Consider the following 27,945-nt stretch of genomic DNA (forward strand, 5'->3'; position numbering starts at 1 on the left):
TTTAGAGAAGCAGATGAAGTCACAAGTTCTCAGTACCTGTAATTTACATCTCAAATGAAACACAGGATCTCCAGAAGCACAGAATGGCACTGGTTCAAAACCAACTAAGAGGGAAGAATGCACACAATTACATATAGTATACCTTTACTTAATGTTTTAAGGCTATTCACATGAGCAAAGCTATGCACATGATGAAACATTAGCACAAAAGCACCTATATCACCCATAAGCGCCTTAAGTTTTCCTTGGCGCTAACATCACTGGCTAAGTCTGATTCTGCTTAGCTATCAAGATCTGAAAAAAACGCAGCCCCAAGTGCCATAGCTAAAAGCAGAAATGCGAAAGTTGCATCTTTACCTAGAAAAAAAATACCCTGCTAGGTGACAATACACACTCAGATTACCATTTCAAATGTCCTAAGTGAACTAAACATTTAAGTGAGCATATGAACAACAACTGGGACAACACCATAAAGAACTTTATGAAAAAGAGGAAAAAAATCAAGGTAAAAAAAATGAGGTGTTGAAGTCATAGACTTCAGATGTATTCTTGCAGCAAGACAGAGAGTGGTGATTACAAGATTACAGCATGATGCTTGGGAATTATGAGTATGCCAAGATGCTCTACCAAAATCAGAATGTGGGGTAGGATTTTTAAAAGCACTCAGGATTTCAAAAGCTCCCACAGATTTCAGTGAAAGCAGTTAGGCCAACACTGACAGCTTATGAAAATACATCCTATAAAGTCTAATTCTAATATTGTTCAAATATAGGCATTTCTACTCAATGAAAATTAAACGTTGAAAGGTGGTGTAAAGATAATAAAATCTAAACTTTCTTTTCAAATTATGTGCCTGTAAAGCCCACTAAATGTGTTGCAGAGAAACAAAGAATCAGTATTTATTTGAAGTTTTATTAAATATATGAAATATTGGTATAGAGAAATGTCCTTCTCTCCCCAAAGAATGGAGACAGAACAACTATGAAAAATACGCAACAACTGTAGTCATGCAAGTCAGGCAGTTCTTCCTAGGACAACTATTAGATGCACAACAACAACAAAAGGAAACAGATATGGCAACAGAACAGATGTTTGGATTATGAAAAACAAGAAAAGATCTCTAATCTCAAAATTATCATAGAAAAGCAAAACAATTAACATCAGTCGTAGCATATCCGTGGGTATTTTTAAAAGTAAGTCACTTAGTTTGTTATACAGTGCTCTGACAGATATATTACAAAAGTTTACCCTTCTTACACGAATGACAAAAAGTGTTCTACTTTAAAGAGGAAGCAATTTAGAAAAAACAGCAAAACCAGGAGAGTACATAGAAAGAAGACTGACAAAAGCAGGGAGGAAACCAAATGCTGAACTAGACTTTACTCTCACTGCAGTTAATGTGATAATACCAAGTAATCTTTATAATCCTTGTATGGTGAGGATTTATTTATTTTCAAAGGCTTTATTATAAAATAATTACCCAATAAAAAGAACAAAGTAATTCTTTTACGTTTACACAATTAAACACTACATTCCAATCTATCTTGGAAGGTCTTTTAAATCCAACGTAGTTTCTCCTTATTTGGGAATGCATAGTTTTATCTCTAGTGCTGCTTGTAATATCAAAGTAGAAGTTTTTCTTGTTAATGTGATATACTTGTATTATAAAGATTCACTAACAAATTATAGCTTTTGATGCATTATTTCATGAGACAGCATTTGTTTTGCAAAAGAAGAAAATTATACCAACACAGTTTCAAATTGCACTTTTCTCCAAGTAGATCTCCACTTTACTTCTGGAGTTTCTGGGATCGCCCATTAATCTCTCCTCTATATCCTTACTGTTAAGGTCTATGGCCCTGATCTTGCAAACATTCATGAACATACATACTTAACCTTAAGCATGTGCTACTATTGACTAAATCACTTAGTAAAGTTAAGCACATGAATAAGTGATTGCTGGATTGGGGCCTGTGTCATAACCACATTTTTTTCAGCAAGGAGGACTGGAAAGGATTTACTTTATAACTAGTAAACAACAATTTCTGTCAGAAAGGATCACATTCCCAGGATTGCAGCAAATTTCCAGCCTCCACTGTCCTGGGACTGCATGCCTACTTCCAGTCTGGAGATAAAGAGGCTGGGAATCAAAGCCACGTCTCTTGGATGGAAGCACTAACATTTCCTAACTAGACTGAAGATTGAAAATATTTTCCCCATCTACTAATTTTATCTTTTTTGAAAAACAGAGTAGAAATCTGTCAGTACGCACATCCCTTGCCAACCTATGAGGCAAGAAAGAATAACTTTCATGCAGCAGATCACACTCATGTTTAAGTATATGTAGATAGGAACCACGGGTGAAATCATGGCCCCACTGAAGTCACTGGGAGTTTGGCTGTTAACTTCAATAGGGCCAGGATTTCACCCAACACCTACAAATGACTGGATTATCTCACTGAAGAAAAAAAAAATAGTCCTTAGATCATCCCTCAGCCTGATTCAGATCCAGAGAGAGTAAATCCAAGAAAGATGGTCACAGCTTGAGACTGTACCATTATGAGTAGGTGGGGATTTTGTCCTTTTTGATTTTTTCTTCCCAGTATTTTAGGGGAGTTAAAATTCCTGTGCTTTTTTTGCATGATAAAACAGCTATATCATGTTTTATCATGCAAAAAACATCTGTGTGTGTGAAACAGCACAGTTCTTGGAGTGTTCTTTGTTAGATAACTGCAGCTGCAGAAAGAGCACAAAGCCTTGCTGCATGTACAAAATACAATTCCTTTTCTTAAAGTTCATGGCAAAGTATGGTCACATAGGTGCACATGGCCCGCTGGAGGGGAAAAAAATTAAGACAAATCCTTGACTTGATGAACTTTCAATCAAAGTTAGACATAAAACAGCAAGGAATGTCAAACAAGGGTTGCAGAAGGGACCAGTGAGGATGAAGATTACAACAGGAACAAATAATGCAATATTAATTTTCACTAAAATCTTTACCAGCATAACCAAAGTGCATTAAAAAACAAAACAGAAACCTAACATTGCTTCCTAAAACGTGGAAAGGGTGAAGAGCAGAATCCTTGATTAAGCCCACTATTAACATCAATATGCAGTAGGGTGACCAGATGTCCCGATTTAAATACCTTTAAATACCTTTTGGAAAGACAAAATGTCACCCTAATATGCAGATCTAGCTTAACACTTCAGTGCTCTGATATTACAATGATGGGTACTATAGAAAAATCAAAGATAGGCAGCTAAGTAATCTTACATATCTTGTTTGATACTATTTTAAAAATGTATTAAAATTCTTGAGCAGCAATAATGGTGATTTTCCCCTTAAACTAGATAATTAGTATTCCAAAGAACTTTTATTATCGAAGTAGAACAACAGAAGATGATTTAAAATCTCTTTAGGAGTTGCCAAGCATGTTTATTTTTGGCAGCTATGCATCTGGCATTCACAGTACAGAACAGTGCTTAGGAATCTAATTCACAATCAATTTATTAATGCCCACTGTTTAGGTTTTCTAATCACAGTCTGAATATGATTAACAGAACAAAGTTACTGACTGTGGAAAACAGAATATGCAATCATCATCACATGTACAAATATTATAATATTTTACAAAGTACATTGTGAAATTTGCAGATTGGGAAATATTAAATTTACCTTCTGATATGCTGAAAACTTTGCTAGAACCAATGTTTCATTTTACTATCAGAAACGATCATAAGCATCCGCTTTGTCAAAATTCAGAGAAGTCTAAATTATTAGAAATTACAGCTGTCGAATTAAGTTTTATAAGTTTGTCACTGGAAATTCGCCTTTACAGTTCATTACACTCTATGGAATGAAGTGTTTCCTTGTTATTTCTGGTTTCAGAGTAGCAGCCGTGTTAGTCTGTATCCGCAAAAAGAACAGGAGTACTTGTGGCACCTTAGAGACTAACAAATTTATTAGAGCATAAGCTTTCGTGGACTACAGCCCACTTCTTCGGATGCATATGCATCTAATAAATTTGTTAGTCTCTAAGGTGCCACAAGTACTCCTGTTCTTGTTATTTCTGTTCAAAAGATCTTTTTTCTAGTAAAAGGCAGTTTTGTAATATTAAAACACCTATTTTTTTCTTGTAACATATTTCTATTATGTACATATAAATTATTAATGGAACCTAAGGTATTTTAATAACCCCTTAAACACCAATTTTATCCCCTAAACACCACTCTTTTGGCTTGATAAAGGACAGTAAATAGAAGTTAATAGCTTAAATTGATTGCTGTGCAATTGTTACGAAGCATGCCAGAGTAGCTGACTACTTGACCACACAAAACTTTATCAACTCTGTGCCAAGTCTCTCCTCGATTACTTTCCCTTCTGATGCCTAAATGGAAAAACACTGCCAATTTAGGAATTATTACACTTGCAAGATGGACATGTGAAAGTTCCCATTATATCTATTTATTCTTTCCTTCTGTGAGTTTTGTAAGCAAGGCTGAAGACAGCTGTTCCATACATTCAGATAATATGTACAAGGAAATCACACACTATGAAATCTTTCCAAACAGTGAAAAATTTCCTTGTGCATGGCATGACGTTTTGATGTGACTTTTTTATACCACTTTCTCAAAAGACCTTTTCTCTTTAAGTACTTTTGATATGGGAAATAAAAACCCTGTGTCACCTTCCACTCATTTGCCCAGCCCTGACCTCAACTATCGAGCAATTTTAAATTTTGTTCTCCAAAGTATTTGAAAGAAAGACCCTTAAGTTTTCCTTTACAAATACATATCTGGGAATTTTTGGATCTCATTCACAAATACATCTGTAGCCCCTCCTATTACATTCCAATTATATTTCTATTACAAGATCTTCTATAAATTAGAATACACATTGTGTAATGAGGTCACGAGAAATGTGCGTTTAGAGAGCCTAAAATAGTCAAACTCTGTGATAACAAAGAGCCAAACTTCAGAGCTTTTTCTGTGCTTTGACGATCTGGGAAATCAAGGAGCATCTGTTAAATGGTATTCAATTGTTATCTTATGGAATTATGGGTGAATCATCAAGAATAATTCAGAAAACTGATAGCATCTCCCGCGGAATGCAATTTTTGTAAATAAGCCGTTAACAGAAATATGGAAAAAATCTTACATTCCTTTGCCTTTTAAAGGTTATAGCATTTGTACTTCTTTAATAAAATACCGCAGTTTCATTTAAATTTGATTCACATAAAACTTACAGTGGTTTGAAGAAAGTACAAACTTCCAAGTTGTTTAGTGAAAGTGTGGTCAATACTTGGCGTTTCTATAAATAGATGCAAATCATGTAGTTCAAGACTGGATTTTGGAATCTAAAGCACACAGCTATGTCACTAAGCATGGGTCACAGTTCTGTTCCTTCCAGTAAGAATGCAGCTATCAAGAACATTTCGCACTTAGATCAACTGGGCATTTAAGTATCACTTGCTTTCAACAGCCACTGAATAAAAATAGAAGAGAGCTTCAAAAGTACACACAAATTAATAATACATTTTTAAAGGCATACCCATCCATATGAAAAAAATAGGGTGAAATCCTACTCCATTTAAGACAATGAGAGTTTTGTCATTGACTTCAATGGGGCCAGGATTTAACCCCTGGGGTTCACTGAAGAATTATAAAGCAGACTAAGACAACATCTCAATGGACACAGCAATGAAATCAGAAATAAAAACAGGATTTTATTAACAGTTTTTTGTCTTGTCTTCATAAACTCCCTAACTTAAAAAGATATATTTCTTTCAGTTTTCTTATGGTGACTCAGCAGTCATTTAACCTCTTTGCCTCAGTTTTTGCCAACTGTAAAATGGGTATACAAAAAGCTAACTAACCTCATAGGGATGTTGTGAAGCCCGATAAACAGGACACTGTGATCCTTGATGAAATGTAGTCCAAGTACCAAGTGTTTTGCTTTTCCATGACCATTTTTATGCTTTTAGTGTCTGACTGTGTACAATGCACCTTCCTTCCAGGTCCTGCATAAATCCATCAAGTACTGACACACAGACCATATCGATGATACTAGAATAATACCCATTAGTGTACCCATTTCAATTCATTTTGATTGTCTGATTGTTTGAATGGTTTGTCCCTCTAAATAAAAATTCTGCAGTGTTTTCTAGGATGACCAGACCATTTTCTACACAGCTTTTCACATCTGAATTTAGGAGTCTGCTTCTTGATATATCGCAAAATAACAGCAAGCACATAGAATTTAAACAAATTTCAGAACAAATTTTGTGAAACGCTTTACTCAAAAACCTAAGGCATCAATCTATGATCCATATATTGATACAAGACACCTTTCCTGAATTATCAAGCCACAATTCCACAGTAAGGGCCTGATCCAAAGTCCAAGGGGCCTTGGATCAGACTCTATATCACCGGGAATCCAAACACTGTGAAATGTTATAACTACACACAACCATATACTTCATACCTTTGAAGATGAACATTTTGAAATAGAACTGACCACTAATTGATCTAATGTTGTAAGAGCATCAGTGATATGCCAATATAAACAATGTCTTTTTTTAAACCAATACAAAAGATTTGAAATTGTTTCTGTTCTCCAGTGAAACACACAGGCAATTAACAAAAACCTTAGTATAGAAGTCTTTTAATATACTAATGCATGCTATAAATTATATAAATTTATATAATTATAAATTACTTTATAGAGAAGGATTAATCTCTTAAGACAACAGAGGTGGTTCACTTTTAAGATGTAACCTTTTTCTTTGAGACTTTGAAAAAGGTCAGCACAAGTTGTTTTATATTGTAAGTGTCTAGTGTAATATATACAGAGCTTAAGCATATAAGCCTCTTTTCGCCTGCCTTTCATACCCTGAATATCATGGCTTTTGGCATATAAAGAGAGACTCACAACTGTCTCTTGTTTAAAATCCTATGAAATCTGTATACATATGTACTCTGAAAAAAAAAAAACTCCTTGTGCATCTGGGGCATAGTTAAGTTATGTACATACTAGTTTAAGTTATGTACATCCTACTAAGAGAGGAGAGGGCATGAAGGAAAGTGAAAATGTGTGCTATAGGTAATCTTCATTACATACACTATGCCAGTTAGTAACACAAGTCAAATGAAACAATTCATATATCATCAACCTTGATTTGCTCATGTAACCCCCAGCTCGCCTGCAGATACTTGCTGCACATGCAAATTAGGGACAGTACAATCCCGCTGGCATTTGGACATGCAGAGAAGCAACTTTTGAAAATCCGGTTCTTTATTTCATCCACCAAATCCAGAACACAGACATTAATACATCAATTCCCAATGCACTGTGCACATCAGTTCTGCTTATCTTAACACAGCACACTGAACATCAACAGGACAGCTGAATCTCTGCCTGGAAATGGAACCTCTGTGTTTCTTTGGCCAAGATATTGAAATCTTTCTACAAAATTGTATTTTATATAGCATTACTTGATTTATGAATATATATATATTCTAACATATCAAATCACATATTTTACCACTATTAAAGTGGAGCAGTTTACATTACCTTGTGGTTCCACAAAAGCTTTAGTGTGACACATTTCATCTTATTTCACATTTAAAAATATTATGATTACAATAGTAATATTTTCTGAACACCATATAAAATAAATCTGAACGTCCTTTACATAGATACATTAGTATAAGTGATAGGACTGTAATGCACACAAGCATCTAAACATGCAAATATCCTGCCAACTCTAAACTCAGTAAGAACTGAAGTCATACACATGGCACTCATTACGGGGGACTGGAAATGTAATGCAGATCATCGTCTTTGGATTTTGGTACAAATTTGGCCCAGGCGGGTGATGGATAAAAATTATTATGAGCTGAAAGGCTGTTCAATAGCCTCCATTAAGCAAAATGAGTTTGTGGTCACTGACCAGTTTCTAGAGAATATGTATCTAAAAACATCACAATTGGTACTCAGTCGCTTCAACAGAGACACCAAAAGACTAGATAAGCCTAAAAAGGACTATGTTTTCATCAACAGAGATGGACCTCGAGGTCAGGGTCGAGGTAGAATGTCAGGAAAGCAGGCCCTACTGATGTCCTTGCTGTGTCTGTTCTGTGTATAGCTAGAAGATTTCAGTCTCCAGGGCGGTCTAGTTGGCACTAGACAAGCACTAAACATTTTTTTAAAAGGTAAACAAATAAAAAGAGAGAGTATTGATTTAAGTCTAGTAGACACGCACATAAATGGACAACTGATTGCTAGGACCCAATTCAGTTTGAAAAATCTACACAAGTTCTGAGGTAAGAGCATTTACAAAAACTGGCAACTGTATCAAGAATCAACATGTCATGAAGCTAAATACCATGTAGACCTGATTCTCTACTGCCTTTCATTATGTGCAGTCATTTATATTTGTGAAATGTGAAAGTAAAACGCTATCAAATCAGAAGGTGAAAGGCAGTGGAAAATCAAGCACTATATTTTTAATGTGTCAGATGCCTAGGCTGTTATTCACAATTTCTATTCTTGTCTCTCACAAAGAGCCCATCAGTTAATGCCTCATTTAACAATCAATGCTATCTTTAAAAAACAAAAAATAAACAATTTTGTTGGCACCTAATAGAAATAGAGGCCAGAACCATGAAATAAATTATAAGCAAAATATGCACTTGCCTATTGGATACTTCAAACTGCTCCACTAAGCAGCTTAAGTTACACACTGCACAGTTCGAGCCTGTGCCTATCTGTTTGTCGAAGTTCAGGGTGTCGTATGGTCCCACAAAAGACCAGACCCATATAATCAAGACAATTGGCTACTCATTACATCACGTTCCAGAAATAAAACAGAATGGCATAACCAGTCAGGATAAAGTTCAGAAGACCGCCTCTAGCTACACCACACTTTTCAAGGCAAGGAATTCCTTTCACATTAGTGACTGGACCTTTTGTAGGCAGGTTATTGATGAACCTTAATTATATGGAGAAAACTCTTTGGATAGAAACCACACAGATAAGAAAGATCATGTAGCACTAATACAGGACAGACTAAAAATGCTAATAATACATATGGGTGCAGTTACCTATCATGCTTCCCAATAACCAAGTCCACTGCCGGTACCACTCTCCATTATACAGATTTAAATTCTTTAAATTCACACTAAGATTGTTTTTCTCAGATATCTGACCAAGATTAGTGCTTAGAAAACTTTACTGTCCTGAAAGTATTTGTTCTGGGCCCACCAAAGTACTTCTAATTAGAGATATCAGACTCAACTCATACCATTCATATCACATTCTTGTTTGCCTACACCTTCAAGTTCTGACATTATTTTAGAGGCTTATTTAGAAGAAATGCTGGAGTTAGAAGTCAACTTCTTATACCAACTGAATTCTGAGGTTCCAAACTTTAAGGTGGTATGAAATATTGGTTTCTAATTGTTATGGATCTTGAAATAGCAGCTGCTAAATCATGTTGGAATAGACATTGAGTGAAAAAGTAAAATATTAAATCACAGTTATGTGATGTCAAGCTCAAATGTGTATCAACTGTATTGGGAAAGAAAGTTATATATCCGTGGGAAGCTGAGATATTTTTTCGTCTTACCAGTTGTGTAGAGCTTTCATTTTTAGCCCAGATTAAGAACATAAGAATGGCCATACTGGGTCAGACCAAAAGGTCCATCCAGCCCAGTATCCTGTCTACCGACAGTGGCCAATGCCAGGTGCCCCAGAAGGAGTGAGCCTAACAGGTAATGATCAAGTGATCTCTCTCCTGCCATCCAGCTCCACCCTCTGACAGACACCATTCTTTACCCATCCTGGTGAATCGCCATTAATAGACTTAACCTCCATGAATTTATCCAGTTCTCTTTTAACCCTCTTATTGTCCTAGCCTTCACAACCTCCTCAGGTAAGGAGTTCCACAGGTTGACTGTGCGCTGTGTGAAGAAAAACTTCCTTTTATTTGTTTTAAACCTGCTGCCCATTAATTTCATTTGGCCCCTAGTTCTTATATTACGGGAACAAGTAAATAACTTTTCCTTATTCACTTTCTCCACACTACTCAGGATTTTATATACCTCTATCATACCCCCCCTTAGTCTCCTCTTTTTCAAGCTGAAAAGTCCTAGCCTCTTTAATCTCTCCTCATATGGGACCCGTTCCAAACCCCTAATCATTTTAGTTGCCCTTCTCTGAACCTTTTCTAATGCCAGTATATCTTTTTTGAGATGAGGAGACCACATCTGTACACAGTATTCAAGATGTGGGCATACCATGGATTTATATAAGGGCAATAATATATTCTCCATCCCTTTTTAATGATTCCTAACATCCTGTTTGCTTTTTTGACTGCCGCTGCACACTGCGTGGACGTCTTCAGAGAACTATTCAAGATGACTCAAGATCTGTTTCCTGATTAGTTGTAGCTAAATTAGCCCCCATCATATTGTATAGATGGGGTTATTTTTTCCAATGTGCATTGCTTTACATTTCATTTGCCATTTTGTTGCCCAATCACTTAGTTTTGTGAGATCTTTTTGAAGTTTTTCACAGTCTGCTTTGGTCTTAACGATCGTGAGCAGTTTAGCATCGTCTGCAAACTTTGCCACCTCACTGTTTACTCCTTTCTTCAGATCATTTATGAATAAGTTGAATAGGATTGGTCCTAGGACGGACCCTTGGGGAACACCACTAATTACCCCTCTCCATTCTGAAAATTTACCATTTATTCCTACCCTTTGTTCCCTGTCTTTTAACCAGTTCTCAATCCATGAAAGGATCTTCCCTCTTATCCCATGACAACTTAATTTACATAAGAGCCTTTGGTGAGGGACCTTGTCAAAGGCTTTCTGGAATTCTAAGTACACTATGTCCACTGGCTCCCCCTTGTCCACATGTTTGCTGATCTCTTCAAAGAGCTCTAAGAGATTAGTAAGACATGATTTCCCTTTACAGAAACCCTGTTGACTTTTGTCCAACAATTTATGTTCTTCTATATATCTGACAATTTTATTCTTTACTATGGTTTCAACTAATTTGTCTGGTACGGACGTTAGACTTACCGGTCTGTAATTGCCGGGATCACCTATAGAGCCCCTTTTAAATATTGGCGTTACATTAGCTATCTTCCAGTCGTTGGGTACAGAAGCCAATTTAAAGGGCTTTCTGGATTTACAAACCATAGTTAATACTTCTGCAATTTCTCATTTGAGTTCTTTCAGAACTCTTCAGGACTCCATCTGGTTCCGGTGACTTGTTACGGTTAAGCTTATCGATTAATTCCCAAACCTCCTCTGGTGACACTTCAATCTACAGACAATTCCTCAGATCCGTCACCTACAAAAGTCGGCTCAGGTTTGGGAATCTCCCTAATATCCTCAGCCGTGAAGACTGAAGCAAAGAATTCATTTAGTTTCTCGGCAATGACTTTATCGTCTTTAAGTGCTCCTTTTGTATCTCAATCATCCAGGGTTGTTTAGCAGGCTTCCTGCTTCTGAGGTACTTAAAAAACATTTTGTTATTACCTTTGGAGTTTTTGGCTAGCTATTCTTCAAACTCCATTTTGGCTTTTCTTATTACATTTTTACACTTAATTTGGCAGTATTTATGCTCCTTTCTATTTACCTCACTAGGATCTGACTTTTTAAAAAATGCCTTTTTCATCTCTCACTGCTTCTTTTACATGGTTGTTAAGCCACGGTGGCTCTTTTTCAGTTCTTTTACTGTTTTGTTTAATTTGGGGTATGGTATACATTTAAGTTGGGCCTCTATTATGGTGTCTTTGAAAAGCATCCATACAGCTTGCAGGGATTTCACTCTAGTCACTGTACCTTTTAATTTCCGTTTAACTAACCTCCTCATTTTTGCATAGTTCCCGTTTCTGAAATTAAATGCCACAGTGTTGGGCTGTTGAGATGTTCTTCTCACCACAGGAATGTTAAATGTTATTATATTATCCTCACTGTTTCCAAGCGGTCCTGTTATAGTTACCTCTTGGACCAGACCTGCGCTTCACCTCAGGACTAAATTAAGAGTTGCCTCTTCCCTTGTGGGTTCCTGTACCAGCTGCTCCAAGAAGCAGTCATTTAAAGTATCGAGAAATATTGTCTCTGCATTTTGTCCTGAGGTGACATGTACCCAGTCAATATGGGGATAACTGAAATCCCCTCCACTATTATTGAGTTCTTTATTTTGATAGCCTCTCTAATCTCACTTAGCATTTCATTGTCACTATCACTGTCCTGCTCAGGTGGTCGATAATAGATCCCTATTGTTCATGAAATATCAGACTGAGTCAACTATGGTCCTTCCATTTAGCAATGCTTTTTGTCACGGATCCAGGAATGACCACAGCAAATCCCAAATTAGTGTCATTTTCATTTCCTGAATCCTAATGTTTACAAATGGTTAGAGATCTTTGAATGGCCTATAGTAGGAAGGTGGTACATTAACCTTCTAACACATACACACATTTTAAAAGGTCCTATTAAATTATAGTTGCTGTCTGAGTGATCCTTGTGCAATACAATGGGCTAGTTCAGGGATTGGCAACCTTTGGCATGCAGCCTGCCAGGGTAAGCCCCCGGTGGGCCAGGCTGGTTTGTTTACCTGCCGCGTCCACAGCTTCAGCTAATCGCGGCTCCCACTGGCCGCGGTTCGCTGCTCTAAGCCAATGGTGGCTGTGGGAAGCAGCGTGGGCTGAGGGATGTGCTGGCCACTGCTTCCCGCAGCCCCCATTGGCCTGGAACGGTGAACTACGGCCAGTGGGAGCCGCAATCAGCCGAACCTGCAGATGCTGCAGGTAAACAAACCGGCCCAGCCCGCCAGGGGGCTTACCATAGTGGGCCGCGTGCCAAAGGTTGCCAATCCCTGGGCTAGTGCAAGTGATCATGACTCCCTCTAGTGTCTGATCCCAGGGATTATTCAGCCTACTACAATTCACAAAGTTCTCCTCAGGTAACAGAGTTTTATGTTTTTATGCTAAAAATCATGGATTTGATACCTGCGGGAAACGGTGGAATCTGTGTGTATGAAGCCATCGTTCATTAGGCTCGATTATGAAAACAAATTGATTTTACATCTAAGAATTTAAATGTGCAAAATTTCAAGCTCAATTGATACAATACCTGAACTTCCAAAGATCACATCCCATGGTGAGCTGATGGGCTGCTCCTCTCCTTTTGCTCCACCCTCCTTGTCCGTGCCTTGTATTCCAATGCCTGCTACAGTGTTCACTATCTCTAATTCAAGGTCAATCTAGGAAGGAAAAAAGTAATACATACAATGATTTTATAGGCGGTGATACTGACTTTTTCCTTAGCTAACTGACCTAAATGTCTAAGGATATATCTACACTGGAGCTGGAGATGTAATTTCCCAGTTGAGTAAACACACCCGTGCTAGCTCTCATCAAGCGAGCACACTAAAAATAGAAGTACAGCTGTGGTTTTGTGAGCGATGGAACGGGCTAGCCACTACAAGTATGTGCTTAGGGTTTCAGATCGGACCATTCTCATGGGTGGTTAGCCCAACGCACTGCTCATGCCATGGAGGCTTCACTTCTAGTTTTTAACAAGCTAGTTTGATCAGGGCTAGAGTTGATATGTCTACACAAGTTAGGAATTACAGCTCTAGCTCCAGTGTAGACTTACCCTAAAGCAGAAAGTCTGCTATGTAACAAGTTGCCTACAGACAGAGATGGATTGCCAATTTGATTGTCAGGTATTTTACAAGACAATTAACAACTTTGCTAAAATTAGTAGACTTATTGAAAAGCCTTAATTTATGTTCCATCTACACCAAAATGGTAAATGACCTTTCTGTCATGATTAAGTCAAAGCAACTAAAGAAATACATCAATCGTCTCTAGAAAAGTGCATGGGTAAACAATGGACACCTATGTTAGAATGTTATTTCAAAAGAAAACAATGTGTTTTAAAAAAATTTTATATACACACAAAAACACACCATGTATCATAACGTGCACAAGGCAAATGATTCTCTACAATTTACTTAATAAGATGTGCAACTCAGGCTATATCTACACTACGGATCTTACAGGAGCACAGCTGTACCACTGCAACTATGCCGCTATAAGGTCTCATGTGTAGGAGCTCTCGGCTCTATGCCAGCGGGAGAGACCCGGCCACACCAGCGCTTTGGTTGGTGAAACTTACATCAGTCAGGCGGGTGATTTTTCACACCCCTGAGCGACAAAAGTGCTAGTGTAGACAAAGCTTAATTTATGCCTATTATTATGAAAAAGAATGTTCTGTTTCATTTCTGCCTTCCCAATCCCTTTCTCTCCTCCTGCGTTCATTTTCAATTTTCAGAAAGGATTTTCTGATTCAGTCTTCCTCCAATTTGTCATTAATTAATCCTGATGATTATGTAAAAAAGGAATAAAGAAGAGCCTATTTATATGCAATATAACACCACATCTGTACCAGTAATTCCACTTTTACATTTAAATTTGTCTTTTGCGAGCGTCAAAAACAACTGAAAGCACACAAAAATAGCTTTTAGATTACCTCAGTTCTTTAAAGACTGTACTATCGAGGTACCCCTTTAGAAAAAGGGCAATGGTTAATCATCTAGGAATAACTATGTGCTAAAGCAATACGTTTCTATGGTATGTATAAAATGCTTTCATCAGTAAGATGTCATCTTGTTGCTCCCATGAACTTCAACTCCTGGGTCTTCTGAATCAATTACAGGTCAAATCCAAGATCCAAACCACAAATTTAAGGAAGACTGCATTCACAACAGCATAGCCCTTCATTTAATACCGGGGGGGGGGGGTATTGCACATTTTTCATTAGGAAAGTATTAAATTGCTGTCATTAATAGTTTTAAAGTATTTAAATATAGCAAAAGTGAACATCATTCCTTTAAAAAACAAATTGGGCAAAAATACTGAGGCAAATTATACTCTTAGTTACACAGCAGAATTTGTGAAAAATTTCTTTGATGTCAATTTTCATCTGTACAACTGGGAATAGAATTTGCACTGTTATCCTTTAACTGGCTTTTAAATGAAAATTTTACCTTTCTAATCAGATGGTTTTCTGTATCGGCAACATAAATAATGTTATTCTTTATAGCCACCCCTTGGGGGGAATTGAATGCTGCCTCTGAAAATCTTCCATCTTTTCTCCCACTGTTTGGTCCTAGACATGAAACAAACCAATGAAGAGAATAAGATTTCACATCACAAAAAAGGAAAACAGTAAGCAAGCACATGTACAATTATTTTACAGATTTAAGCATTTTCCAGAAGGTGCTTTTGCAGCTCTGCATACAGTTCAATTATTTTTTAGAACTCTTCTGTATAGTTTCATTTTAGAACCACCTGGCTGTGCAAAAGCAATGACACAATTCAATATCCTGACATTTTTTCTCTCCAGTTCTAGGCATACATGGGTTCTCCGCTCAAGCCACATTCACAATAAAAGTCTTTTATTGCGATTCTAAATTGCTCCTCTTTTCTTGGACTAAGACGACACAATTTCAGAAAATCCATCCCTCAGTATTTTAGTCCTGGTTACATCAAAGCAAATTAGCTGCAAACATTTTAACTTCATTACTTTTATTTACTTCAATTATTTAGTGTTCTGGATAAGCTGCAAAGCAAAGTAATGTTCAGCTAGCAAAAACAGTTCTTGATCAATAATTCTTAGCAACAAAGAGGTATGGAACTGCACGTAAAGGGCAGCACGAAGAATGGATCTAGTTAGCCTTCTAGACAGCACAATAAGGAGAGAGAAGAGCATCATGATCTACATAAAGAACTGTAAACGTAAGTATCATATCTTACAATGAGGGACAGAGTATATTGTAAAATGAATTCGCTGCAGCTGTCACAGGAAGACATTTAGACTTATGGACTATTAAGTTTGCATCACGATCTATGACGCAAATTCTGTTATTTTAACCTCAGTGGATACCAACGCTTATTACTGAATTATAATCTTCGCTACATTGTTTTCTGCCCACAGCTCTTTTACTGAGTCACTAAAATACACAAATTACTATTAACTTTTACATATAAATTGTAAGAGGACAGTTTAGGGTTTACAGATAGCAAATACAGGATGTGACAATGTCAAATTTAATTAGTTATGCAAAATCAAGTTCAAAAAGTACTTGGATGCAAGACCTCTCGGGGACTGCGCAGGATGTGACAAGTGATCTTATTAATTAAATAGATAGTACTCTTCCCTTTGAATCACTAGTGAATGGCTAACCCAACATCATATTAAGGAATACTTTGCTGTTAGAGATGCCATCTTACTGCTCATAAAAATTCACATAACACCTCTGCTGTTGTGGAAGGTGCTAACGCTGGTGTCCTGATTAGATTTTTTACTTGGATAATTATGTTCTGCCTACTTAATCTGCTGTCATTCAACTAATAAGGTTCCTGTTTTAAAAACTGTAGTACTGCTGGCATTATTTTAATAACTGCAACATCCTACAATGAAGCAGGTGTTATTCAATGGCAGATGAATTGAAATAATCCATATATACACATAGAGGGCCTGGTCCAAAACTCACTGATGTCAATAGGAAACTTTCCCTTAACTTTAATGGTTTCGCATCAGACCCATAGCAAAATTTGTCAACAGTGGTTGTCAGTAGGATGGCTTGTAATTGGGCTATTATAACAGGCATACGCTTAATATAGATATGACCAAAAGAACATATGAGATGCAATCACTATTCACTTTTTTTATGTAAGATTATAACAAAAAATGCATATAAGATGTGCAGAAGAATGATCAGGTCTGTGTGGTGAACAAAAGAGAAAGCTGAACACTTTTAAAGAGACATTAAAAATTACCTTTGCTACCCAGGCTATCTTAGCAACTAAATTTAAATATGTAGTTTACATGTCACTTTTGCATTCTTGCTTTGACAATTGTTTCTAGTCAATTTCTAGACTTTTAGGTTCCTATACAACAGTCCAAGGCTTCAATTAATTTGTTGCAGACACTACATGTGATTGTTAAAGAGCAATGCTCCTAGGGAATTCCTAGTTAGCAGCTGGCCCCAGGATTCCACTAATAAGAAAGGGTTCATCAGTACTGCATTGTCAGTGGACTGAGGGAGGTGTTTGTGTCTCGCCTCATCTCCCTGGCTCACCCACTCCTTTGCAGTGGATTCTGTCTTTGTGGTGTCAGGGAAGGAGAGACACAGTACCTGCTCTGTAGATGTACAGCACCATGTACACAAAGCGATCTATAACTAGTCACTGTCTGTGCAGATTCTATACTCTGTTATCTGTACTGCATGTTGAAATTAATATAAAAATGTCAAAATTACTCTAACAATTAGAAACATGAGGCACCTTAAACAAGTGTATTCATGGAGTCTCTCACATAGATTTGTTCTAAAAGTTATTTTACTATCCAAAAAATATTTAAAGGGGAGTTTTAAGCAAAATGCTTAAACAAAATTGTTAAAAAAAAAAAATCAGTAATTATTTTCAAATGTCTACAATATGCTGAGCGCTGAACACAAAGAATGCACAGACTTCTCTGAAGAGCCTATGCTCTAAAATAACATGATTCTGAGAAATTTATGTAAATCTTACCTCCAATGGTGTGTAGGATTTGCCCATTTTTCCTGACAACCAAAATCCTGTGATGTCCGGTATCTGCTATCACGAGTCTATCTCCTGAATTGTCTACAGTCACTTTGCCAGGAAACAGCAAGGGAGAAGAAGGTAGAGAGTCTCTGTACAATTTTATTCCGATTTTGTTATCTGTGATTTGTCCTTTCTCTTTGTAGAACTTTAGAGCAATAGAAGTAAATAAAAATAATTGATCTCTGTGTCCCTCTCCAACAAGAGAAAACAGCATATTTCCACGAGGCCCAAGAATGACCACAGTTGGCCAGCAAGACACTTCCAGCTCATGCCAAAGTGTTGCATCAGCATCATTTACCACAGGGTGGGTAATGTTATATCTAAGAACAGCACCTTTAATGTTATTGAGAACCTTTTCATTTGGAAACTTCGCTGAATGGACACCAACAACAAGAAGACCATCTGAAAGCAAAAATAAAAGAGTCTTGCATTGAAACATGCCTGCATCCGAATAAGAGTTTGAATAAGAGATTAAAAACAAAGTACAGTGCTAAATCACAACATGACTGACTTCATTACAAAGTGAAAGAAGTGCGATATAAGTTAAATAAAATAAAGATCACAGCTGAATACAGTAATGGCTGCACAACCTATCCATTAATACTAAATACTATGGTTTACAAGTAAGACTGCAGTAAAGTTTAGATGCTATTACTTCCCAAGCTGGTTAAGATTTAGTGCATCAAAAATGTTCTCGATTTGCTTGGACCACTTCACAAGTAATAATATGGAGATGCTAATGGTTCCACTGAAATTTAAAATTTTCTCAAGCATTTGTCTCATCAACATATTACTTTTAATTCTACTGCACAGCTTTTCTGCTTTAGAAAAATGCAGTAATGGAAAACTACATTCTAAAACTGGTAATCAAACTTACCACAGAAAGCTGGAACTAGTAAGTAGAATATAAATAATTCTTTTAAAGTTATCATGAAATAATGGGAGATTGAGATACTACAGCATTCAATGTTTCAACAAACATTAGAAGCACATTATAACAAGCCAGATATGAAACTTTTCATGTATTTCATTTTAGGGAGGATTAACAGAGTCATAGAAATCAGCTAAAAAACCCAAACGGCCTCTGATTTTCCCCATAAGAAAAAGAGAGGATAACAGCCTTGATATCCTAAGAGAAAAGGTGCCATATAAGTGAAAAGTATTATTATAATTCAAGTAATGTACACCAGCAGCCACCCTAGGTCATCCATATATAAGATGGAAACAATCAGCTAGTCACCTTCCTCAAGTTCCTTGACTACTTTTTCTCTGCTTTCATAAAATTCAACGCACGTTTTTAATTTCTAGTTAATTTTCATTCGTGACAAAGGTTAAGTTTACTTAATTCTATTATACTTGGCACTTATGGACATTGCTCCTCTCCTGCCAGAAAGTAAGAGAAAGAAGCTTCACTTCTCCTTTTAGTCATCTTCCAAGGAACAAAGCAGAGACAATTTAATTTTCTATTTACCATATTTTGGCAAGGAGAAACCAGAACTGTCTCAGAAGGATTAATCGATATTAGTGTCCAAGATTCATTGTGTACCTTTATTATGTATCATTTCTGTATTCTTTTAAATTGCAGGACACAACTATATATATTACATAAAAGGCACACACAGTCCCACGTTGTTTGTAGTTAGAACAGAAGTGAAAGCACAGTACTATTTGTAGTATTCAGTTTGTAGGACAGTGGTACATCCCAGTTAAGGTTTTATATTTTGTTTTGGGGAGAGATTATGCTGTTATATTAAAGGAATTTAACTGTGTATGTGACAATGATATTTCCTAAACTTTTCTAGCAAAGTCCTAGAGTGCTATTAGCCATAACTATATTTTTATGTTATGCATAAGTAATTCATGAACTCTGTTCTTCCTAACCTTACAGATCTGAGAGGCACAGATCAGATTGTCTGAACCACAATCCCAGACTAAGTTCTGGAATCTGTCTGTTTCCCAGATTGTGCTGCTCACAACTATGATCCCATTTAGTCTCCCATTCCTTTTCTTGAATGGAGCAAAATTACATCAACTAGGCAGTTGTATAAAGCCACTACTTGATAAGAAATCAGAATTTTTAATACAACAGAAAACCTTAGCAAAGCATAATATAGCCAGTGCTTTTCCAAGATCACTCATGCTGCTGGATAGTGTAAGTGTTCTGGAACCATAAATAACATCTGGAATCTCTCAACCTCAGTATCCAAGTACAGTAGACACTTGTTTGCAGCAACACCTTGTAAGAGCAACGGCCGCTTACGAGCAACATTTCCCCATAGAAGACTTTCCCTCCTGTGAATTGTCCACTTGGTAATAGCAACATACCCACCGCATAAGAGCAACATTTGTCACGTTGTGATATCACATCCAAGGAGATTGGGGGACATGTAGGGGCACTGTCCCCCCCAAATTGCATCTTTCCACTCCCCTCCCAACCCTGGCCCTTCAGCGCATCTCCAGGGCACACAACCCCATCCACTTGCCCTGCCTGATAGAGCCCGCGTGGAGAGCATGTGTAGGGAGAGTTTGGGGAGAGGGATTTTTGGGGGGAGAAGGGGAAGCTGGGGTTGGGAGAACAGCAGAGGCACAGCTGGAAGGTTTCCTCCTCCCTTCCTCAGCATCTGGCTTGCAGGCGGCGGGGTATGTGCGTGCTGCTATTTTGCACTGGGGAGTATTGGGAGCTACCGTGCATTGATCTATCCTCTCAAACTTGGTTGCCAGCGGAGGGCTCGGGGTGTGCTGTTTTGCAGTGGAGGATCGGGGAACCCACTACCCCGGGGCACTGTCCATTCTAGGAGCCACTCCCCGCTCCATTGCAGGCTGTGCACAGTACACTCCCCATCCATCCATCCCTCGCCAGAGTGGAGCACAAAGGGTCAAATTCAAGAGAATTGACCATTTTTTGTATTCTTTTCTTCACCTGTCAACTTTTCTTTTTACCATGCATACAGAAAAAGCTTATTACACCAGAGATTCCAGGCACACCACTGTCAATTTGTATTACTCCTTTAGGAGATAGTAGCATTCAGGAAGTTGAGTCTCTCTGTGCTGAGTCTTCAGATTCAAGCCTCTCCTTATCCATACTCCTAGCCATTATAAACAGGAGCAGGGAGAGGGGAAGTGGCAAACGAAGTCACCTCAAGAGCACAGCTACCAACTTTGATTATGAAACAGCTTGCTTCTCAGGTGAATTCTCTGTGGTTCACCAGATGGGACTACTAATCTGAAGGACGTGACTAAATTTGTCTGACTGGGATTATAGCTCGAGAGTATGAAGACCTCCTATAGTGCTTGGGTGGGAGCCATGGATGGGGTGGGGTGGGGGAAAAACAGAAGCTGAAAGGCTTTTGCCCTTCCCGCATCTAGTAAATGAAATTAATAGGCAGCAGGTTTAAAACAAATACAAGGAAGTTCATCAACTTCCATCAGTCAACTTGTGGAACTCCTTACCTGAGGAAGTTGTGAAGGCTAGGACTCTAACAGCTTTTAAACGAGAACTGGATAAATTCATGGTGGTTAAGTCCATTAATGGCTATTAGCCAGGATGGGTAAGGAATGGTGGCCCTAGCCTCTGTTTGTCAGAGGATGGAGATGGATGGCAAGAGAGAGATCACTTGATCATTGCCTGTTAGGTCCACTCCCTCTGGGGCACCTGGCATTGGCCACTGTTGGTAGACAGGATACTGGGCTAGATGGACCTTTGGTCTGACCCGGTACGGCCTTTCTTATGTTCTTATCTCCTCTCTCTCTCCTTGAGAATATATTGTGTAACAATCAAGCATGTTCATGCATGCACAAAACACACAAACACGTTTTTAAACTCTTATACCATTGACAAATCACCAGACCACCCAAAGGCACATTAGCGACCAAGACATCAACTCCCTGCCAAGATTTCAAGTTTCTAGCTTGCATGTTTTTTTTTTTTAAATAATGGAAAAAATATTTTTCATTCTCGAAAATGGTTGAAACTTTTGGCTCAGATTTTAAGAAGTTCTTGAACACTGAACACCTGCCAAAATTTCAGCCTGACAGGTAAAAGGGAAAGTGTTAAGGAAACAAAAACGATCCCTTTGAATAGAAATGTTTATTCAACCTCAATATAGCTGTCACTCTGCTTCTGTATTATGCATTGGTGGTACATCAGGTGGAGTGATAGTAAATAATGAAAAAGAGTACATGGCAGTGGGGAATATTTTGTGAAGTACATGTTTCTGGGTAGGTGGGAGGAGGGAATTTATTGGACTCCACTGACACACATTTTTAAGTTTTGAGTCTGAGTATACTGAAGTCAGTAGGTACGTCAACACTGCAGCTGGGAGCATGCCTCCCTGCCTAGGTAGGCAAACTCTTAGTACGGTAGTTCAAGCAGAGCTAGCACAAGTGTGGATGGTGTAGGGGGCAGTGACTTGGGCTAGCCGCCTCAGTCCAAGCCCACCTGACTGCCAGGGGTTGAACTAGGGTGGCTAGCCCAAGCCACTGCCCTGCAACAACATCCACACAGTTATTTTTAGTGTGCTAGGTAGTGCAGAGCTAGCACATGTCCGTCTACCTGAGTTGGGAGACGTGCTCCCAGCTGCAGTGTTGACATACGCCCATGGGATGCCCCACTGGGTAAGTGTCTAAATGCATGGATCTGATTTCAGAATCAGAGCACCACTCTTCTACTTGCCATTGCAGGATAGTTTTCTTCAAGGGGGATGGATGGATCACTCGATAAGTGCCTGGTTCTGTTCATTCTCCCTCTGAAGCATCTGGCATTGGCCACTGTCAGAAGACAGGTTACTGGGCTGGACAGACCCCCACTGGTCTGATCCAGTATGGCCATTCTTCATATGTTTTCTAGTACGTTGTCCAGTCTTACTTTAAATGTCTCATATAATAGGGTTTCCCACACTTCTCTTAGGTAACTATTCTACAGTACAACAGATCTTACCATTAGGAGTTTTTTCAGCCTAGTTTTTCCTTTTTGTGATTTCAACTACTTACTCCATTATAACCCTTATTGTACCACACTAAACTCTCTCTGACTATTGAACATAGTCTTCAAATATTCATAAATAACTGTGTGTCTGATCAATTCTTCCAGCCAATTTTTAATACAGTGTATGCCTAGGAAACCTTTACAATTAGCCTGTGTATAATTTGTACAGTATGTTATGCAATATGAAACAAATGAAACAAAACAGAAAATAATACAGATAAACTAGGCATTAAATCAAAGTACTGCTCGTTACTGTGTTAAAGTGATTTCTGCAAAGGTGAATGCTTGTGTAGTTGTCAGTTTTTTTAAAAAGCTGTTTGAATAATCACAAATTAAATATAACAATTTTAAGATGTGGAAAAACATGAAAGTGTTTAAAACCACTAAGCAATGAGTGCTTTCAGATAATATCTGAAAACTGACTTTCTGTATACAGCAGTGTAGGTCCAAAGCACTGAAATACGTACGCCAAGGATTAAATCAATCTTTCCTTGTGAAAAAACAAGCTTAGTTTAGACTTTATAATGACAGACTGATTTTTTAAAATCTTCACACAAGTTACGCCAACCTTTCAGCACCTCATATGGAAAATCTCAGAAGAATGTTTCCTTTCCCTTCTGTTATACAGCGTTGACAGAATATCATCATAAATGAAACTGTAAATACACAACATGCCTTGTATTAATAAACTGAATCCTAAAAACAAGTTTTTAAAGACAACTATCGGATTTTCCTTTCAATTTGATTTCTGCAACATACTTCAGAGCCCTCATGTAGTACAATAAAAGAGCTTTGAATTGTTTTGTATTTTAGGTTGTGGTTAAAAAATAATGTTGGACAATAAATTCTCACTCAAACATTGTAATATCTACAAGAAATCTATAGAGTTTCCATTAATAATACTCTCAACAGAATAGCACCTTCATTTTGACAGAAACCAAAATTAGTTACAATTCAATATCAGTAGCAAAAAAAGAGTATTACTAAAGGTGTCTTAGCTGGAATTCTATAGGCTTCCATCCTAGGTCCTTGCCTTTTCTTCCTCTACACTTATATCCTTAACTTATTTGATCAGCTCTTATTGATTCAGCTATCACCTCTACAATAATTATTCTCAAATATTTATCCACCTGTGATCTCTGTCCAGTTCTACATCTCCATCTACCCTCTATGATCACTTTTCTTCGATGTCTTGCCACCACCTTCAATTTAACGAACAAATTCACCAAAGGCATAAATGGGAGCAAGATCAATTAAGTCAATGAAGTTATACCAGCAGTGAATTTGGTCCAGTACGTCTCAAACTGGGGGTCGGGACCCCTTAGGGGGTCGTGAGGTTATTACATGGGGGGTCACGAGCTGTCAGCCTCCATCCCAAACCACGCTTTGCCTCCTGCATTTATAATGGTGTTAAATATATTAAAAAGTGGTTTTAATTTATGGGGGGGAGGGAGGCGCACTCAGAGGTTTGCTGTGTGAAGGGGGGTCACCAGTACAAAAGTTTGAGAACCACTGATCTAAAGGAAGTTACTCTTTTCTCTCAAACTTATTCTTTTCCTCACTTTTCCTGCCAGCAATACCATCCTTCCTGTTACCCACACTCACAACCCTGGTGCAATCTTTGATTGTTCTCCTTCATGTTACCTCTTACATTCATGTCCTTGTCAAATCTTGCCACTCTTTCCTCTATAACATCTCAAATTCATCTTGTCTTCTTTAGTCTTACTGTCAAAATAGCAGTCAATGCCCTTCTATTCTGGCTTGAAAACTGCAACATCTCCCCCTATGGGCTGCCCTGCTCTAGTGCATCTAAAAGAAAGCTGCCAAAATCATCATCTTTTCCTACTGCTCTGACATGGTCTCCTACATTTCTTAATGACAGGTTTCAGAGTAGCAGCCGTGTTAGTCTGTATCCGCAAAAAGAACAGGAGTACTTGTGGCACCTTACAAGTACTCCTGTTCTTTTTACATTTCTTAAGTATCTTTATGTAGAGGAAAAGCGTGAGCCAATAGAGTTCAAGCTTCTCCCTCTTCTCCTCATGTTGAAAGTTTCTACAAAGTGCCTGCACCTCCCCTCCATCTTGGTATCCACTCACTGCTTCAACATACACTCCCACCTAAGCTGCCATCCTAACCATTTCCTTTGTCTCTTCCAACACTTACTCCTGGGGGAATTCTGCATCAAAAAATTAAAAATTCTGCAATATTCTGCACATTTTGTCAAAATAACATTATCTAACCACGCCAGTTTCAATTATTTTGGTAATTTTTTTCATAATACCTGTCAGCAAGTATGTCTGCAAAAACAGACACACAAACCCGCCCCTAGGAGTAGAGAGTTAAAGAAACCCCTATGACAACCCAGTTCCTGCTTCTCTGCCCCCTCCCCGCAGAGCCCAACTGGAGAGCCAGAGACACACACCTCCTCCAGAGCCCAACTGCAAGGTCCCGCCCCCCCCGCCCCAGACACTCACACCCTCTCCCCCCCTACAGAGCCCAACTGCAGCCCCCCCCCACTCTCCCTCCCCCCACAGAGCCCAATTGCAGGGTGGGTCCCTCCCCCCGCCAGCCCACACATTCTCCCCCCAGAAGCGAACTCCAGCCCGCATACACTCTCACCACCTACCCCTACCCCCCAGAGGCCAGTTGCAGGGCCCTCCTCCCCAGCCCAGACACTCATATCCTCTATGCCCCAGAGCCCAGCTGCAAGCTGCCCCCGGCCAAGACACTCACAGATCCTACTCTCCTAGAACTGGGATTACCATATTTTGAGCCTCCAAAAGGAGGACACTCCACGGGGCCCCGGCCCCGCCCCAACTCTGCCCCTTCCCCAAAGTCCACGCCCCAACTCCGCCCCCTCCCCTGCTTCCCGCGAACATTTGATTCGCGGGAAGCCTGAAGCAGGTAAGGGGGGTGTGGAGGAGGAGGCGCGGCCCAGTCTGGCCCCCCCAGCGTCTCCAGCCTGGGTCGGCTCGGGCCCTGGGGTGCCGGCCCCGGGCCCGGCCCCCGGCCGAGCACCCCCGGGCCGCTCAGCACCCCCCCAATCCCCGGGCCGAGCACCCCCGGCCCGCTCAGCACCCCCCGGCGCTCGGCGCCGCCGGCCCCGCCGACCGCCGGCCCCGCATGTCCCGATTTTCCCGGACATGTCCAGCTTTTGGGGATTTCCCCCCGGACGGGGATTTGGAGCCCAAAAAGCCGGACATGTCTGGGAAAATCTGGACGTATGGTAACCCTACTAGAACCCAGGGATCCAGAGGGAGAAACAGCCTGATGCTGGGTCCTGGGTTTGCAGGGAGTTTCCTGCACGCCATGGTTACCTTCCTTCAGGACATGCTGGGAACGGCAACTGCTGGAAACCCTCCCGTTTCCATCCACTCCCCCCGGCCTTGTCTTTTATTTATGAACTGGGGTCTGCCAGGTCCAGCGGCCCTTAGTGGCGGCCAACATCTCTGTGGCCCATTTCTGTGGGGGAAAAAGGAAATTCTGCGTGTACAACATTAATTTCTGCAAAATTCTGCATTGCACAGTGGCACAGAATTCCCCCAAAAGTAAATACTAATTCCAAGTTTTCTTCCCAGCATTCAAAACATCTGGAATTATGGTTAATGTACTTCCAGTTTGCTCCATTTCCTAATTCAAAGATTCTAAGGACCCATTTAGCATGCAAAGCATTAAAGTTCCACTCTTTGTTTAGTATGTTCTGTATTATTTCATAGTGTCTCTATCTTTGAAGCATGGTTCTGTTAACTACTGAGCACATCCCATCCACTCTACAGTGTCATGTTCAATTATGGTGCCATATAAATAATGAGAGAACATAACTGCTCCCCCTTTTTGATGTACTATGAGATATCAAAGGCAATCCCTTCCCTTCTTGCTACAAAAAAAGGAACTCAGCATACAGAAATACAACATGGTTTTCTATCTCCTGTTCAAGGAAAAGTAATTTTCTGCTACAATGCATTTTTTACTGCTACTGCTCACTGGATTTGCTCTGTAAAGATGGCTGCCAAGCTAAAGTTGTTATTTTTGTTACACAATTCCTGCCTTCATATCATTTTAAATTACATAATTTGCTGGTTTTGTGGTAGGAACCTAAGAAAGTTAATTATTTCAATGATTTTTAACCTGCATTGGATTTAAATATATCCTACAATATGTGAGCCGCCCACAGGAGATTTGGTGGTGGGTTTTTTTTTTAAAGCAAATTTAATCTAAATTGTGCACACTATTGTGTGAACTGATGAATGTGTTGCCATTTTAATATACCCCAGATTAAAACCTTGGTTTCAAGGATTATACAAAAGCACAAATTTGGGCCTCTGCCAAACTGTTTCTGAATATTAAAAAGTATTTCTTCTTATAGAAATCCAACAGGCAGTTTCTGGTCTACTGATAACACGAACTAAATATGCCCCAGGGTTTAAAATAACAGACTGAATGCCACTTTGAAAACAGAAATAGTGCTGGTGCAGATACGAGCAAGAACATATCAGATAAAGATCTTGGGTAGCATTTAGTCCAATGGAAAGTGAGCTTTATTATGAGATTTGATGTTTCTGATCATCCTAAAACAACAGCTTCTTGTGTTCAGGCATCTCATGTCACAGCAGCATACTGCTAAAGTTCCATCATTCTGGCATCATACTGTTGTATGCTAAGATGGTACTTGCACCATGCGATCGTAAAATAAATGTTAGAATGTCAAAAAATACTCTGAAGTTAGTGTGCTATACAATAATTAGGAAAAAGATACTCCCATGCATGTTTTATATGGCCATTAAGGCATGTTTCCAGTACGTAGTAAAGCAGAAGGGAAAAGGCAGTGTGCCTTCAAATATCCAAATCATACACTAAGCCACAGAAACACCAAGTATTTTCACTCTTACAAAATAAGGAATGGGAGACAGGTAAATTCAGCTCCTATTTCTTCTCACTCTCATCACCAACCTGCAGCAGCCCTGCCACTCTCGCTGTTCTGTCACCTTTTCCATCCCTTCTCTGAGAACAGCTCTCCTTCCCCTAACCCAATATCCCTAGTCATCACTGCTCCCCTTCAACAGCAAGTTTCTCACATCCGATCTGCCTATCTCAGGAGTGGGCAAACTTTATGGCCCGAGGGCCACATCTGGGAATAGAAATTGTATGGTGGGGGCCATGAATGCTCACAAAATTGGGGTTGGGGGTGCAGGCTCCAGGGTGGGGCCAGAAATTAGGAGTTCAGGGTGCAGGAGGGGACTCTGGGCTGGGGGAATGGGGTGCGGGCTCTGGGATGGTGTATGGGGA

General features: G+C 39.1%; 1 protein-coding gene across 1 annotated transcript in view; it reads right to left on the reverse strand.

Moving 5' to 3' along the window:
* NHLRC2 (NHL repeat containing 2) overlaps positions 1 to 27,945 on the reverse strand; it is a 62,388-nt gene that overhangs the window by 21,443 nt on the left and 13,000 nt on the right. Inside the window, exons 3-5 of the mRNA XM_054033544.1 lie at positions 17,622 to 18,077; positions 15,074 to 15,195; positions 13,153 to 13,282 (exon numbers count right to left, since the gene is read on the reverse strand). Of these exons, the coding sequence (XP_053889519.1) occupies positions 13,153 to 13,282; positions 15,074 to 15,195; positions 17,622 to 18,077 (708 nt within the window). The remainder of the gene's footprint in view (positions 1 to 13,152; positions 13,283 to 15,073; positions 15,196 to 17,621; positions 18,078 to 27,945) is intronic.

This window comes from Malaclemys terrapin, chromosome 7 (assembly GCF_027887155.1).
Source record: "Malaclemys terrapin pileata isolate rMalTer1 chromosome 7, rMalTer1.hap1, whole genome shotgun sequence".
In the NCBI taxonomy this organism is placed as follows: domain Eukaryota; kingdom Metazoa; phylum Chordata; order Testudines; family Emydidae; genus Malaclemys; species Malaclemys terrapin.